The sequence below is a fragment of the Coenobita brevimanus genome, chromosome 80 (genome assembly GCF_032717465.1).
Source record: "Coenobita brevimanus isolate Jiangsu-jjx chromosome 80, ASM3271746v2, whole genome shotgun sequence".
In the NCBI taxonomy this organism is placed as follows: Eukaryota; Metazoa; Arthropoda; class Malacostraca; order Decapoda; family Coenobitidae; genus Coenobita; species Coenobita brevimanus.
The window spans coordinates 3589754-3607453 of NC_137033.1; the positions used below are offsets into that span (position 1 = coordinate 3589754).

General features: G+C 40.8%; 1 protein-coding gene across 1 annotated transcript in view; it reads right to left on the reverse strand.

Moving 5' to 3' along the window:
• LOC145409243 (fibroblast growth factor receptor-like 1) overlaps positions 1-17700 on the reverse strand; it is a gene marked incomplete at its 5' end in the record, with an annotated part of 174839 nt that overhangs the window by 41270 nt on the left and 115869 nt on the right. Inside the window, 3 exons of the mRNA XM_080279727.1 lie at positions 5932-6036; positions 9633-9700; positions 12939-13098. Of these exons, the coding sequence (XP_080135853.1) occupies positions 5932-6036; positions 9633-9700; positions 12939-13098 (333 nt within the window). The remainder of the gene's footprint in view (positions 1-5931; positions 6037-9632; positions 9701-12938; positions 13099-17700) is intronic.

Sequence of the window (17700 nt, forward strand, 5' to 3'; positions counted from 1 at the left end):
AAGTAACTGCAGAAACACTGCAGACTTATGCCTACTACCCAAACCTAACGGACCTAATCTAAGACAGCCTGCAAGTTTTACCTTAGTTTGCTTTACGTTTTCAATCATATTCAAAGCAAACAGACGGACAGACAGGTAGAAGGACAAACAGAATCAGATAGACAGACAGATAGATAGACAGAAATTTATACATACATACACACATATACATTGTTACGGAACAGAGAAAGATAACGTACACTTTAAGTGAGAATGCTAAAAATCACAACTGTCCCGTAAAGTTCCAGGTTCAAAACAAAAGAGTTAGGTAAAATTACAAGTTAAAGTTTAATGCACAAACTAACAACTAAACATTCAGGACTCATAAGGATAATGTAATGGCAAAAACAGGTTAAATATATGGTTAACTGCAATAGCCTCTATTAACACGAAATTAGCAAGAGTTAATTTTATCTAAGTCAGCCCTGATAAAATGAGATACCAGATAATACTCAGTGAATGCCAGATAAATTATTACAGATACAAACTATTATCAAAAATGACTGACATAAAACCCAACACGAATTACAAAAACTTCACTAGGCCCACAAATTAAACTTATGCTATACAGTACAAGAAAAAATTCAATAACAGTAATACTCAAATTACACACAGCTGCTAGATGGTTGGAGATTTCTTGAGCACTCACAATAATAATATCTGTACAGGGGAGGACAGAGATGTGAACAAAATGAGGAGCAGATCTAAGTGGCCATGAAGCAGAGACTGAGCTCATTATATAGGGGCCAGCAGAGCTTGATAAAACTTGTGAGAAGGACACGCAAATGAAAGCCATGGGGACAGAGTTCACAATCCCGCTCTGGACAACAGAGAGAACGACTTACTCTACTATAACGGTAGAAGGGGGGAACTGAGGCAGAACACGCTCGTGATCAAACATGCAGCAACTGTGCGTTAAAATTACACAAAGGATGATGAAATCATAGGCTATGTAACACCTCCCCACAAAGAAAAAAGAAATTTACAAAGGAAATTTCTTATTACTCGAAAACAATCTGTATATGGCATTACAGACCATGCAAAGGTCTTTCCTAATGTTACAAAAAATGAGATCTCCCTAGCACGTTCAGTCATAGGTACTTGCCAGTATCCCTTTAACAAATCAAACTTACTTATGTACCTAGCCTTTCCGATCTTGTCTATGCAATCTTCCACACGAGGGAGAGGGTAAGTGTCTGTTTTGGTTATCTGATTAACACGTCTGTAGTCGATGCAAAGCCTCTGTGACCCACCTGGCTTAGGGACTAGAGTGACAGGAGAACTCCACTCGCTCTGACAGGGCTCAATCATCTTGTGGTCCAACAGGTAGCCAAGCTCCTTCTGGATGAGAGGAACTTTCACTGGGTTCACACGGTAAGGAGGCAATTTAATTGGCTTTGCGTCTCCAACATCGACATCATGCATCAACACAGTGGTTCTTCCTGGAGTGGCACGGAACACTTATGGTACTCCTGCAGTAAAGCCGAAAACTCCTGCCTTTCCTTGGGTGGTAGATGAGAAAGCTTAGTCTGGAGATCATTCATGATATCAGGATTCTTCCCCAAACTATCACTCAGGCTCATACTGCATGGGAGAGCTTCACTTGCAGACTCGGGTGGAACAGCTACAGTGCAGACTGGATTATTTTCGTCCCGCCTGTGATATAACTTTAGCATGTTGATGTGACATAGTTGCTTGCTCTTTCTACGATCCGGTGTGGCGATGACATAGTTGACATCACTGAGTTTCTTCTCCACGAAATAAGGGCCACTAAACTTGGCTTGAAGAGGTTGCCCATGAACTGGTAGCAGAATCAAAACCTGATCTCCTGGCTGAAAGTGGCGTAACCTGGACTTCTTATCATACCAAGTCTTCATCTTCTCCTGAGCAGCTCCTAAATTCTCTCTCGCCAGCTGTAAAGCAGTGGACAGCCGTTCTTTGAACTTCATCACATACTCCAGCAGGTTGACGTCATCTTCCTCCGACAGCCAGCATTCCTTGAGTAACTTAAGGGGTCCTCTTACTTCATGGCCAAACAGTAGTTCAAAAGGTGAGAAGCCCAGTGATTCATTTGGAGATTCTCTTGCAGCAAACACAACGAATGGAAGACCTTTATCCCAGTCTTTCTGATGTTCCAAACAGTATTTCTTGAGCATCGATTTGAGTGTTTGATGATATCTCTCCAACGCTCCTTGGGTCTGGGGATGGTAAGCTGAAGACGTGATCTGGGAGATGCCCAACTCTTTTCAGAGACTGCTTGAAAACATTTGACATGAAATTACTTCCTCGGTCTGACTGTACCTCCTTGGGCAGACCAAACTTTGTGAAGAACCCTAGCATTTCCTTAACCACGTTCTTTGCTGAGATGTTTCTAAGTGGAATGGCTTCAGGATAACGAGTAGCCATATCAATCATGGTCAACACATAAGAAAATCCTGAAGAAGTCTTAGGAAGAGGGCCCACAATATCCACCAACACACGGGTGAAAGGCGCCTCAAAAGGAGGAATGGGAACTAGAGGTGCAACCTTTTCGGTCTGATTACACTTCCCCACAACTTGACAGGTGTGACAAGACTTACAATACCAGGAAACATCCCTGAAGATACCTGGCCAGTAGAAGTGTTTCAAAATGCGTGTCACAGTCTTCCTCACTCCAAGGTGTCCTGCCAAACTGGAATCATGAGCCACTCTAATGATATCCTGCCTACAAACACGAGGGATGACAACTTGATGTACAACCTCCCATTCACAGTCGGCTGATGCTGTTGGGGGTCTCCACTTCCTCATAAGTACTCCTGACTTTACATAATAACAAGTAGAAGCACCGGCTGACTCTTCTTCACTGTAAGCAGAGTTAGCTAGACCTTTCAACTCAGGGTCAGCAACCTGCAACTCAACCAACTCTTGACGAGACAAATTATCAACACTACGGGGTACTGCCTCATCTGGTGAGTGGTCCAAATTAGCAAGAAAAGTGTCAGCTAGGATAACATCATCATCATCATCATCCTCTAAATCACCAGTAACTTTAGACTTAGCCCTAGTGACAGCACATGCAGGGAACACATCAGGGACATCACAATCCTGGGACGCAGCCACTGGCTCACTAGACAACTGAGGAGCTGGACACACTTGACTTCCACCAATATCATTTCCAAGTAAGAAAGTTACACCTGACATTGGGAGTGTCTCAACCAACCCAACCCTAACAGAACCATTAACAAAACCAGACTCTAAATTCACTCTGCACAGAGGAACAGAGAAGTAATTATCCCCTACACCTTGTAAGATTACAGTTTCATCAGAGGAATTAAAATTAGAGCCTAGAACACTGGTCAGCATAAGGGATTGGCAAGCACCTGTATCACGATATATTTGAACTGATTTCCTGTCATTACTGTCCAGAGGACTGACAAAACCATCAGACAGGAAATTAGCACATGAACTCTTGAGAGTGTCACCCACGTTACTGCTCAAAAGAGGAGCTCCATCATGAGAATTTAAGTTACCCCTCAAAGCAGGTTCAGTTAACTCAGTTAAAGAATTCTGGGAACTCTCAAGAGTGGACACTAGACCAATTGACTGAATATTTAAAGACTCCTTTTTGTTCACATCACGCTGTCTCCTGAAACATCTCTCCGTAGTATGACCAAGCTTACTACAATAAGTACATTTACTTTTCTGAAATCTAGAGGTGAAGCTGGTATTTACTTCCTGAGAAACATCATCTTTATTCTCTTTCCTGTTACCTGTACTCTGAGTAGAGGCAACGTACTTACTCTCAGCTTTCCTTTTTCTCTAGAATATCTCTTGTGAGTGAGAACATACTCATCAGCTAAAACTGCAGCATCAGACAAATTATCTATTCTTTTCTCATCAAGATATAGGCTTACATCTTTATAAATACACCTTTTGAAGTCCTCCAGCAAAATCATCTGCTTAAATTTACCAAAATCAGAATCCACATTCTTAGAATTTAACCACTGCTCTAACATATCTTCTTTGATTTTTGCATACTCAACATGGGATTGCTTATCTTGCTTGTAAGTTGTCCTAAATTTTACTCTATAGGCTTCAGGAACAAGCTCATAGGCCTTAAGAATCAAGCTCTTAACTACATCATAATTATCAGAGTGATCCTGAGGCAAAGATGCATAAGTTACTTGAGCTTTACCGGTGAGAACAGTTTGAAGGAGTACTGGCCAATACTCCTTAGGCCAATTAAAACCTGTAGCTACCCTCTCAAACAACTGTAAATACTTTGTTAAATCAGATTCATTAAAAGGAGGGACAAGTTTAACATTTTTAGCCACATCAAAATCATCAGAGCTAGATGATCCAGTTCCACCTTGTTTCATGCGATACTCATGGTCTGCCTGAATCCTGGCAAGTTCAATTTGTGCCTGAGCCTGTACCTGTGCCTCTTCAATACGAGCATTTGCTTCCTTAACACGAGACTCCGCCTCCTTAGCCTTAGCCTCCTGCAGAGCTAGCTGTAACTTAGCTAATTCAATCTGCGTTTGCTCATTTGGAGGAGTTACATTAAACAAGCTTTTATTAATCATGCCAACAATTTGATCTTTAGAATGATGAGAGTGAACTGCAATTCCCAATTGTTGAGCAACAAGCTTAAGTTCATTCTTTGTTCTGTTTTCTATATCACACACTGTTTGCACATTTGACAAAAAAATCTTTGGCTTCATCAAGTGTAGAAATAGTAGCCATCATGAATATATCACAGTCACAAAATATCAAACAATATCCTTATGATAATATCCTGAATATCCTGATATGAGGTCGCCAAATTTATGTTACGGAACAGAGAAAGATAACGTACACTTTAAGTGAGAATGCTAAAAATCACAACTGTCCCGTAAAGTTCCAGGTTCAAAACAAAAGAGTTAGGTAAAATTACAAGTTAAAGTTTAATGCACAAACTAACAACTAAACATTCAGGACTCATAAGGATAATGTAATGGCAAAAACAGGTTAAATATATGGTTAACTGCAATAGCCTCTATTAACACGAAATTAGCAAGAGTTAATTTTATCTAAGTCAGCCCTGATAAAATGAGATACCAGATAATACTCAGTGAATGCCAGATAAATTATTACAGATACAAACTATTATCAAAAATGACTGACATAAAACCCAACACGAATTACAAAAACTTCACTAGGCCCACAAATTAAACTTATGCTATACAGTACAAGAAAAAATTCAATAACAGTAATACTCAAATTACACACAGCTGCTAGATGGTTGGAGATTTCTTGAGCACTCACAATAATAATATCTGTACAGGGGAGGACAGAGATGTGAACAAAATGAGGAGCAGATCTAAGTGGCCATGAAGCAGAGACTGAGCTCATTATATAGGGGCCAGCAGAGCTTGATAAAACTTGTGAGAAGGACGCGCAAATGAAAGCCATGGGGACAGAGTTCACAATCCCGCTCTGGACAACAGAGAGAACGACTTACTCTACTATAACGGTAGAAGGGGGGAACTGAGGCAGAACACGCTCGTGATCAAACATGCAGCAACTGTGCGTTAAAATTACACAAAGGATGATGAAATCATAGGCTATGTAACAACATATACACACATACATACGTATACACAAGTACATACTGTACACATACACATACATACATGCATGCAGGCAAACATACATATATATATATAGAGAGAGAGAGAGAGAGAGAGAGAGAGAGAGAGAGAGAGAGAGAGAGAGAGAGGCAATAAGGACAGGGGTGTTTGTGATAATTTGGCCATTTGTATTCATACGGAGCCAAACACACCGGGATTTTGTTGCAGCGATTACAAGAAATGCTCTCTCTCTCTCTCTCTCTCTCTCTCTCTCTCTCTCTCTCTCTCTCTCTCACCTTACCTTATACCATGTGATGGTGGGTTCGGGTTTGCCAGTGACCTGACACTTAAGTTTTACATTGTGGCCCACTGGCTTGTCGATCTTGCCCGGGACTGGAGGCAGCAGCTGGGGGAAGGCAACGTAACATAATTAGAACATCATCACCACTTCATCTGCACAATCATGGTCTGATCACGTTATTTATAAATTGTATACAAAAAAAAAAAAATCTCCATATAGCAGATCATGCAGTAAGTAGATGATCGAAGACAACATATTTTTATCATAGTCGGTTTGTTTTCATCTGATGGAACTGGGTCCACCACAACTTGAAATGGTAATTCGCCGATGCATGAAATTTGATGAGCTTAATTATGGGGTAGGAATGCGTCTCCTTGGCTACCAGTTAAATGAACTCTCCAGTATGACTACAGCTGGCCCATCAACTGAGGTGAAAGGGGTTATAGGGGTCTTTGTATGGTGAAAAGAAACCGAATATACTTCATCACTTATAGCCATCATGACCTGATTATGTAATTCGTAAGTCGTTACATATCATCGTAAAGGCACCATATTGCCTGGCAAATCACAGCACTGTAATAAATTTAAGCGCCTTGGAGAAAGCTCCAACATACTTGACCTCTTCCTTACAACTAATCCTTCTGCTTACATTGTTAATCTTTTCTCTCCGTTGGGCTCCTCCGATCACAACCTTATCACCTTAACCTGTCCTATCACTCCAGTATGGCCTGTGGACCCTCCAGGGAAACGTCGTCTGTGGCATTTTGGAGCCGCAGATTGGGAGGCCCTCAGGCAGTACTTCTTCGATTTTCCCTGGAATGATTATTGCTTCCATGGCCGGGAGCCATCTGAGTGTACCTTGCGCATTACAGAGGTTATTCTCTCGGGCATGGAAGCATACATTCCTTTCTCGTATCCTTTGTCTAAAGCAATAAAGCCTTGGTATAATCACGCTTGTTCTAATGCTGTCCGCAACATGGAGAGGGCCTACAAAAGGTACTGGAGCCAACCCACCCCTGAATCACATCATTTTTACATATCTGCCCGGAATCGTGCTAAGTCTGTTCTTCGCTCTGCTAAAAATAATTTCATCCGTACTAAATGCTCTCAACTCTCCAACTTGAATTCTTCCCGCTTCTGGCATCTTGCCAAAAACCTTTCTAACAACTTTACCTCATCATCCTTCCCTCCTCTTTTCTACTCTGACAGTTCTGTAGCTATTTCTTCTACTGATAAAGCAGATCTCTTCGCACAGACTTTCTCCTCCAATTCCACCTTAGATGATTCCGGTGCTGTTCCTCCCATCATTTCCCCCCTCTGACTTCCTCATGGCTGACATTAAAATTTCTTCAGCTGATGTATTTTCTACCATCACTGGTCTCAATACTGACAAGGCATATGGGCCTGATGGAGTCCTTCCTGTTGTTCTCAAGAACTGTGCTTCTGTGCTTACACCCTGCCTAGGCAAACTCTTTCGCCTTTGTCTGTCAACTTGTACCTTTCCTTCTTGCTGGAAGTTTGCTCTTATTCAGCCAGTCCCAAAGAAGGGTGACCACTCCCAACCCTCCAACTATCGTCCAATTGCTTTAACGTCCTGTATTTCAAAAGTTTTCGAGCCAATTCTCAATAGAAAAATTTTAAGACATCTTTCCTATCACAACCTTCTTTCTGATCGTCAGTACGGGTTCCGTCAGGGACGCTCCACTGGCGATCTTCTCATCTACCTTTCAGACTCCTGGTCATCCTCTTTTCGGGACTTTGGTGAAAGCTTTGCCATTGCACTTGACATCTCTAAGGCTTTCGATCGAGTCTGGCATAAATCTTTAATTTCCAAACTGCCCTCTTACGGTTTCTATCCTTCTATCTGTGCCTTCATCACTAGCTTCCTTTCTGGTCATTCTATAGCCGCTGTTGTAGACGGCCTTCGTTCTTCTAGATCTATCAACAGTGGTGTTCCTCAAGGCTCCGTCCTATCACCAACTCTCTTCCTTTTATTCATCAATGACCTTCTAAGCTGTACATCTAACCCTATCCACTCATACACTGATGACTCCACCCTTCACCTTTTCATTCGGTTCCCACAACGTCCATCTCAGCAGTTACTTCAACAAACAAGGGATGAGGCTATGGCACACCTAATGTCTGACTTGGCTCATATCTCTGACTGGGGTAAAAATAAACTGGTTGTTTTTAATGCATCTAAGACTCAGTTCTTACACCTATCAACCCGACAAAATCTTCCACAGGTATACCCACTAATGTTCAATAATTTTCAGCTTAATCCTGCATCATCCTTGAACATGCTTGGGGTTTCATTTACTCGGGACTTCTCTTGGATAGATCATATTACATCTCTTGTAAAATCTGCCTCCAAGAGATTGGGTGTGCTAAGCCAACTCCGTTCTTTCTTTATCCCTGCACAATTGTTGACTCTATACAGGGGTTTTATCCGCCCCGTTGTGGAGTACAACTCTCATGTGTGGGAAGGCTCCCCACATACAGCTCATCTCAATAGGGTGGAGTCAAAGGCTTTTCGTCTCATTAACCCTCCTCCTCTTACTGACTCCAACCTCTGTCTCTTCGCCGCACTGTTGCATCTTTATCTCTTTTCTGTCGCTACTTTAATGGTCACTGCTCCTCTGAACTGTCTGCATGCATTCCTCCACCTCTACGACGGGCGCGTAGCACCCGTCTAGCAGCAAACTCTCATCCCTTTTCTGTCCAACTCTCTAATGCAAGAGGTAACCGTTACTCCCAGTCCTTCATTTATGCAACAGGTCAACTCTGGAACTGTCTCCCTCTGTCTGTATTTCCAGCTGCCTATGATCTCCAGTCTTTCAAATGCAGTGTGTCCAGGCATCTTGAAATGATCGGATCTTGAATTTGGCTCTCTATTGTATTTTGTTTTTCTCTTGGAGGGAACTGTATTATTGCAGGCTCATGGCCTTTGGTTCCTTCTTCCTCGCATTAAAGGAAACAAAAAAGACGAAACTATTATTCCAGTTTCTGTGACATCTGCCTCTGTCTTGAGTGAACAGTCAGTAGTACAGACCGAGAATGGTTAGTCTTTGCTGCTTCCGATTGACCATATTCTCATTTTACAGATTGAGATAATCATGATGAGTGTCAGTACTTCCACAACACCTCGCCTTTTACACACTGCCATGTAATTAATTCAAGACACAATTATGCTAATAAGTATAGAAGCCATCATACTTCACCATTTCATTATCACCACGCTATTAATATGCCATCAAAGGTCAGTCATGAAATATACGGTATGTCATTACGTATCACTAGCAAGACATTTAGCCTACATATCAATGTCCAGTTACCATCGTTGTCAAGTACACGCCAAAAAGGCACGAAAAACAATTCCAGGTCATCAACAGCCATCATTGTATCATCGAGGGACAACCACATTATTTATTTATGAAGACAGTAATACAGTTGTCACACACCACCACTTCGTCTTCGTCACAGTCTCACCCGAAGTCAATCCCGTTATTATAGTCATCCCTATATAAATTTATCAATTACATCTACAGTAATCATTAAATTGTTAGGGGAAAAATCTCAATACAGACATATTTTATGTGAGGACAAAACCAGGATTAAAAAAAAAATAATACAGAGCTTAGGGAAAAGTGTGTGTGTGTGGGGGGGGGGGGATTGGGGGTTGTAAGTGATCGAGTACCAACCTGTGTAAACTCCGGGGGAAGGCCTCCAGGTACTGACACACCTGACGATGACGACCCGGCCAAGGGATCTGTAGGGGAACAGAAAGGGGTAGTAACGTGGTTACAACTGTAAATGTATCCTACGCCTTACTGTAGTTGGGTAGGTAGGTAGTATAGGTAGGTTGGTAGATAGTCCTCTAGCTTTCACTAGTCCGTGGTATAGTGTTGGCACATTATACAGGACAGTACAATAATGATGAATATCTGTAATTCATAGTACATCTGGCTGAAGAGCTAAAACAACCTCTTTATAGTGCGCAGATTATAGTGCTACTTAAACATTCTGTCTAAATAGGCTGACGGTTCCAACCTTTGTACCAGAAATTTCTGAGCTCAGTTGTACAGTTGCGAGCAGATGACTTGAGGCCACCTAGTCCACCAAGATGTTGGTGTTTTATCTGGCAACAGTGGTAGCTGTGAACTTGACCGAGATTCAGTCAGCTGTTGGGGCGAAACAAACCCAGTGATAATTTGTCAATGTGCTGATCTAACTGGTCTCCCATCAGTACCCTTGGACCATTTCATTTAGCTTTGGAGATACTTTTAGAACTGCAAGGCTTAGCTATATCAGTCATTGAGCAATTCATTACATTTTTTTTCCTAAGTAGAATAAAGTAGTGTGGATGTAGTAAGAGTAAACTAGTATGTCCTCGTAATGAAGGGGTTAATGGAATCATTACCACTGTTATCGCAGCTATTGCCGTACGTACACTTTATTATTACTGTTACAAAGATACCGTACTATTTTCATAACAGAGGGATCAAAAGGGATGACGGTCCGCTTACTTTCCACTTCCAAGTAGGAAAGTCACAGGTTTGCCAAGGAGGGGAAGGGTACGTGCCTCTTTCACGAACATTACGAACTATTAACCCATTTGCTTCCAGTGTTCTCAGTATAAGATAGAACTGGGTATTTTCAAAAGTTAATAAAGAAAGGAACTCCGAGGTAAGGACTGGGCCGATAGTTAGAGGGCAGTACGTTTAATAATATAAACCCTTCCACCACAATCCCTCACACAGGAACTCTGGGGGCTAATGGGTTAAGTATCACAAATGCAGCATTGTATACTGAGTGTTTGTTACATCCTTCATGTAAAAGAAGAACAAGGCTAAGATTAATACCTGTCGAATGCATGAAAGTCAAGGTCGACAATCAGTTTTTGCTAAGTTTCAATATTCCCCTAGAATATGACCCGCAGTAGTCGTTTCTACAGATGCTTAAACATTTGCTTCAGATGTCACCAAACTGCACAGTTGAGTGCCTTATTAAAGAAACAAAGCTGCAAACCGACCTCCCCTCTCTCCCACCCTTATCTCCTTGCCAATAATCCTGGATCCACTCTTGAAACTTTTTCCGTTCGTTTTACAAAATGAAATCTGCTTTACTCTAAAATATTCACCAAATATTTTTGTACGTAATTAACAGCTCAGCAACATAGCAAATTTGATCACAGCTGTGTTTTTATTTCCTAGTCTGATACCTGCACAAACTGGAGGTCACGCATCTCTAATTAATGAGGTATTGACTGAATTATTCACCTTAACTATGGATGCGCCAAATATACAGTAATTTGAAGTCGGAAAAATGCTCAGCTTGCAAAACTGCTATGGCACACACACACACACACACACACACACACACACACACACACACACACACTACTGCTACTACTACTGCACCTAGAAAATGCTAGATGAAATTAGGAGAAACAGCTGCCCAGAATATGAAAGCCTGCGTGTTGTTGATAATAACATGCTCTCTTCCGCGTGGTCATTATACTGGGCTCAGTAAAGGTAAGGCCGGTGTACTGTACCAACACATCGGAACACTGACGCATATTGTTGTAAATTGTATGGTAGATATTTAACCTGCTCAGCCAGAGGACGTATTCTTTGAATTTAATATTGCTATCCCCAGATAATTGTGTTCAGCTCAGGATATACTTTCAGTGAGGATGACATCCACACCGTACAACCTTCAAAAATCGTTTTGGCTACCATCGGGGGTTCTCCTGTGCTGAATAAAAACACCTGGTCGTAGCAAGAACAAACTACGTAAACACGTCACCGTGCTGGTGGTCACAAACCAAACACTTAAGGCTTCTTCGGATTATCAAAATTAATCCACAGAATAGTTTCCTGGATGGTAAAACGCTATCAATAGGCATAATAGCTTATGAAATGTTATGCCTGAAAATAAACGTACAACAGAGCTACTCTGATAATGTTAGCCACAACACTAACACTACATATCAACCAAAGGAATTCTGATTTAATCAATAAAGCTAGCACCCTGACAAAACTGTGAACTGCTCATCTTAAAAAGGGATTGACTATCGCATTTTAACCATAAACGAGAACTCATCACGAAATCCAGTTACTTTTCTCACAGAAATGAGTCAGATTCCAAACTAAGTTAACCTACTAAAATCTGTGATCTGGTAAGGGAAGTAATGTAGTCTGGTTCCCTATTTATAAAATCTCCTACCATGAAGCAGTGTGTAAAATGACTAATATATGTACGGTTGTTCCAGTCATACGGCTACCAATGATCTCCAGTCTTTCAAACGCAGTGTGTCCAGGCATCTCAAAATGATCGGATCTTGAATTTGGCTCTCTATTGTATTTTGTTTTTCTCTTGGAGGGAACTGTTACTGCGGGCTCATGGCCTTTGGTTCCTTCTTCCTTGCATTATAAAAAAAATAAAAATAAAAAATAAAAAATATCAAAATGAAAAATATGACCAAAGAAGACTATTCCTGACAAGAGTTAACGACCGTGAAGACTTGTTCATCGTAAGAACTGGTCAAGATCAGGTTCAAGATTCACAAACAAATTTATCATCAACATCCTTACGCAACTCAGATTTTTATTTGCAAAAAGAATAAGAAACAAGAGAAATTTCTGCGTTATCCTTCCCTTCTCCTTCCCAGAAAATTATATAAAATTCTTTAGCTTGATAAGCTTCCTTTCGTATCCAACATTTGGTTTCACAGGAAGAACGACAGGAACAGGAAATATACGCTCTGTTTTTCCTGTAAAACCAGATCATCGTTACGAGAGACAGCCGATCACAAGATAATTTCGGGATCTCGAGGCAAATATTTTATTATTAACGGCTCATCTCCAACAAGAGACTGACATACCATGATGAGCGTGATGGCGTATGTCTCCTTGTCGAATCTGTTGACCACCAAAGATTCATACATACCTTCTCTGTTCTAGTGAGACGGATAATATGACTTCGTTGAGGAGAGAATGACGTACCAATGACGATGAGGGTAATGGTGTATGTCTCCTTGCCGAATCCGTTGACGGCCGAGCACTCGTAGATGCCCTGGTCGGCTACCGCTGCCTCACGAATCCTTAGTGTCCTCCCCTGCACTCTCAGCCGCTCCCACCCATCCTCAGGGATCACCTCACCGCCCTGACAAACAAAACATGCATCTTATACTCTGTTAATTTCAATTTAGCCTAAGATTGCCATCTCCAGATTTTAATCACGTCAATCATATGATTTATCATTTTCCTTCAGTATTGCTACATTCGGACGACTCTTTTTAAAATGGGGAAAACTTTCGTCTTCCAGAAGTTAATGTTGTCCCTAACCCTTCAAGTTCAGAAAACCTCTCCTAAACTTAATAAAATCGTCCGTAAGTAGCAGGAATATGAAAACAAATCGTCACATGGAATGAGTTAACTACTGAGCTGTGCCTGTAACGAGATATTAATATTAGAACATGGTGCTAAGCACGATGAAGTGCTATGGATAGGATGTTGAGCCGTAATATTGTCTTATTTTGCCCCTGCGCTAAGGGAAATAAGAGGAAAAAATAATCCGCCAAGTTAAGATGGCTAAACCATAGCACAGAACTTGCCGGGAGAGAATGTATATTATCAGTAAACACCTGTGCCAAGATATGCAACACTAAAATTATGTTGTGGAGTTTGAATACAGAATGGCGTTTCCATTCTCAAGTGAAATTCGGCTACGATTACCAGATGGGGAAGATAAGATGACAGACTTAAGGACACTGGGTAACTGAAAGTCTGAAAGTTATGTAAAACGTCAGCCAGGAACCTAATTCATTAACAGCATTTGCAGCTACAGTGTGTAATTAAGACTGTCTTCATATAACAGCTCCGTGGATTATTCATATTGAGGAATAATAGCATCCATGTTTTAAAAAAATTGTTTATTGGGAAGATACTCGGCCCGGTTTGGACCCTCTGTAGGTACGATGTATCTTCTCAATAAAAAACTTTTCCGAATATGGCTTCAATTCTTGGGTTCGTAACTAAGTAATACAGTAGTATTGTGTAACACAATGGTATTGTGTAGCCTAGTGTATCACACCCAGTGGCAGTTAATTACTGAAAGCCTACCAAGCTTGCAAACCATGCCTTTTGCTTTAACTTTTTACACCTGCGACTCGCAAGCCGAGAGAAGATTATTATGGTAAGATCAGTGTGTGTGTGTGTGTGTGTGTGTGTGTGTGTGTGTGTGTGTGTGAACAAAATAACTTAAATAGTTTCTATCTTATTTTAACCAAACGTTGTGGTTGCCTTGATATGTAAAAAAAGAAAGCAAACCTATTCTTTATGAGGATACAAGGTCAAAGATCAAGATTACTGGGTCTGTCCAAGTTTAATCTGGCAAAATGAACTTAAACAGATTTTATTCACTTTACACCAGACCTGGGAGGAAGGCAAGGCAAGAACCAAGTGATTCAGTTTTGAAAATAAGCATCAAAGGTCAAGGGTAGGATCAAAGTTCGATCCATATGTGTGTGTGTGTGTGTGTGTGTGTGTGTGTGTGTGTGTGTGTGTGTGTGTGTGTGTGTGTGTGTGTGTGTGTGTGTGTGTGTGTGTGTGTGTGTGTGTGTGTGTGTGTGTGTGTGTGTGTGTGTGTGTGTGTGTGTGTGTGTGTGTGTGTGTGTGTGTGTGTGTGTGTGTGTGTGTGTGTGTGTGTGTGTGTGTGTGTGTGTGTGTGTGTGTGTGTGTGTGTGTGTGTGTGTGTGTGTGTGTGTGTGTGTGTGTGTGTGTGTGTGTGTGTGTGTGTGTGTGTGTGTGTGTGTGTGTGTGTGTGTGTGTGTGTGTGTGTGTGTGTGTGTGTGTGTGTGTGTGTGTGTGTGTGTGTGTGTGTGTGTGTGTGTGTGTGTGTGTGTGTGTGTGTGTGTGTGTGTGTGTGTGTGTGTGTGTGTGTGTGTGTGTGTGTGTGTGTTCGTGAACAAAACAGCAAAAAAAAAAAAAAAAAAAAATTCAGTTAAACTTGGTGGAAGAACTGAGGGTCACCCACGGAGTAAGCCTCTTCTTTTAAACAACAGATCAAAAGCCAAGGTCAGCTTAAGATGTTTTATCTGATTTAGAAAAAAAAAATGTGCAAGGGCTGAGGATAGAGCAAAACTAAAAGGATTCAATTTTGAGAATAATCAGTATGAGGTTAAGATTAGAGGGAAGGTCAGGGTTACAGGGCAAGGTCAACTCAAACAGTTTTGATCTGATTTCAACCAAACCTTCTGGATAGGTTAAGGGTTAGGCAAGAACAAATGTTTTCAGCTTTGAGAACAATCAGTTAAAGTCAAGAGCACAAGGCAAGGTCAGAGTTCGATCCACTATCTGTGTGTGAAGAAAACAACTAAAATACTTTTGATCTTTATTGGATCAAACTGGGTGGATGCGTTGACGATTTCCCAAAAGGCTGACCTATTTGCTTTGAAAATAACTGATCAAAGATCTGGGGCCGGATGCACTAACGCAGTTGCGGTCCCGTAACTCGCTACGGGCGGGGGAAAAGGGAGCGGCGTCGGATGTTGACATGCACTAAACACTTTTGGAGACCTTACGGGAGCCGGAGTTACGATCGCCGCTAAGGTTGGGCCCGACCAACCTTAACGTCTACCGTATCTTTCAGACACCCAAAAATAAATTGAATTAAGCATTCTCTCGTGTAAACGAATTATTTCACTGAGCTGGTTAGTTAATAGGGGTGCTGTACAACAATATACAGTGCGCTGAATTGTACATTAGTGTAAATTGGTGGTTTCAGTATGTGTTCATTAGTGTTCTACTGTATTATATGCTCATCACTGTTGTGTAGTACTATAAATTAGTGTTTTACAGTATTAACGTATGCTTTAGGTTGGTAGAAAATTATAGTGTGCTTTAATGTAGTTTATAGTAATGTACAGCAATGTTAGTGTGAAACAGTGTAAGGTGTAGTGCTGTAGAATAGTATAATATGTTCTGTTGTGCAGTAGAGTACACCGTCAGGACAAAAACCTCTAGGAGAATAGCCTAATAGGTCAAGCCCCTAGAAAAAAAAATCCCTTTTCTAATATAGTTTCAAGATAGGTTAGGTTAATTTAAAATCAAGGTTAGGTTATTTTTGATTAGGTTAATTTTTGTTGGGTTAGGTTTGTTTATATGTGGACTGGATTATTGTAAGGTTAGCATAGTTTAATTTGGGCTCATGTAAGGTTAGGTTAGCACTGGGTTAGGTTAGGTTAATTTAAGAATTAGGTTAGGTTAGGTTAAATGTTGGTTAGATTAGGTTTATTTTTGTTAGGTAAGATCTGTTTATTTTTTGATTGAGTATTGATAAGGTTAGCTATGTTAAACTAATGTTAGGCTAATTTAAGGTTAGGTGAGATTAGGTTGGTGTAAGAATTGGGTTAAGCCTTGGTTACTTTTAGCTTAAACTTGATTATTTTAAATTTAGGTTAAGTTAGGGTAGTTTATTACTGGAATGGGGTGGGTTAAAATTATGTTAATTTATTAAGCTAGGCTAATTTAAGTATAGGGTTATGTTGAGTTAGCATAAGATAGTTGTGTGAACAGGGCAAGGGGAATTTTGACATTTCAAGAGGGCAATTAATTAAAAAAAAAAAAAAAGCCAAAACGGTCATAAAAGCCTGTTATGTTGGTTTGATTTTATGGTTTTTGGCTTTTGATTTGTGCCTTCTGAGAGTAAGGACAAAATTTGGATCCTCACATAATTGTTATGGCCACATAAAAGTACAAAATCTTAATATAAACAGATTAGACCAAAATTTTCACTAAAACCACTAAATTCCATGTCATAAAAATTAAAGATTAACCCGAGTATATATTTATTCAAAACTTCAAAGGAGGGATGGAATCTGGCAAAAGTAAGTGTTGTACGGCTGAAATGTTAAATATAAGAGCGATTCAGTCTGTACAGTATACTGAAGGCACTTTAATGTACTCGTACATTATTGTATAATAGTAATGTGCAGTACTGCTGCACAACATACAGCAGTAGCTATGCTGGTAATATTGTGAGTAATGCTTTCTGCTCACTGCACTTCCCAAACTGACAACACTTCATGTATTTCATCCAAGCCTGTCCTCTGTTTTGTTTTTGAGTATTCTCAGCTGAGAGTCAGTGTCACCAAACAAGATGATTGGCTGAAGCGTCTAGGCAGAGAAGCATCCTGCGTTGTGATTGGCCAAAGCGACCATCAGCTGAGCGGGGAAAAATTCCCTCAAACACAGCGAGTTTTTCCCCGCCCTTAGCCTTACGGTCACCGTACGATGGTGGGAGAAATGTTAGTACATAGCAAAACACCGACTATCGTACGGGGACCGTAGCGGCGGCGGCCTTACGGGGACCTTACGGGGACGTGTTAGTGCATCCGCCTCCTGGACCACATGACAAGGCCAGCTTAAACAGTCTTGATGTGATGTAGACTAAAATTTGTGGAAGGGCTCAGGTTAAAGCAGCGATAAAGATATTCGTTTTTCAGAATAATCAGCAAAAGGTCAGGGTCACAAGGAATGGTCAGATGTCAAGGTCAGTGGACAAAGTCAGTTCAAACACTTTGATCTGATTTGAACCACAGCTGGTGGAAGTGTTAAGGGTTAGGCAAGAACAGGGTCATTTGAATCTGAGAATAATTTGCCGAAGGTCAAGGTGACATGGCAGACTCAGATACTTGGCCCTTAGACCAGTTGGTGGTTGCTGGTGTTGCACTTAGTGAGTTTTTTTTTTTTTTTTTAAATAAGT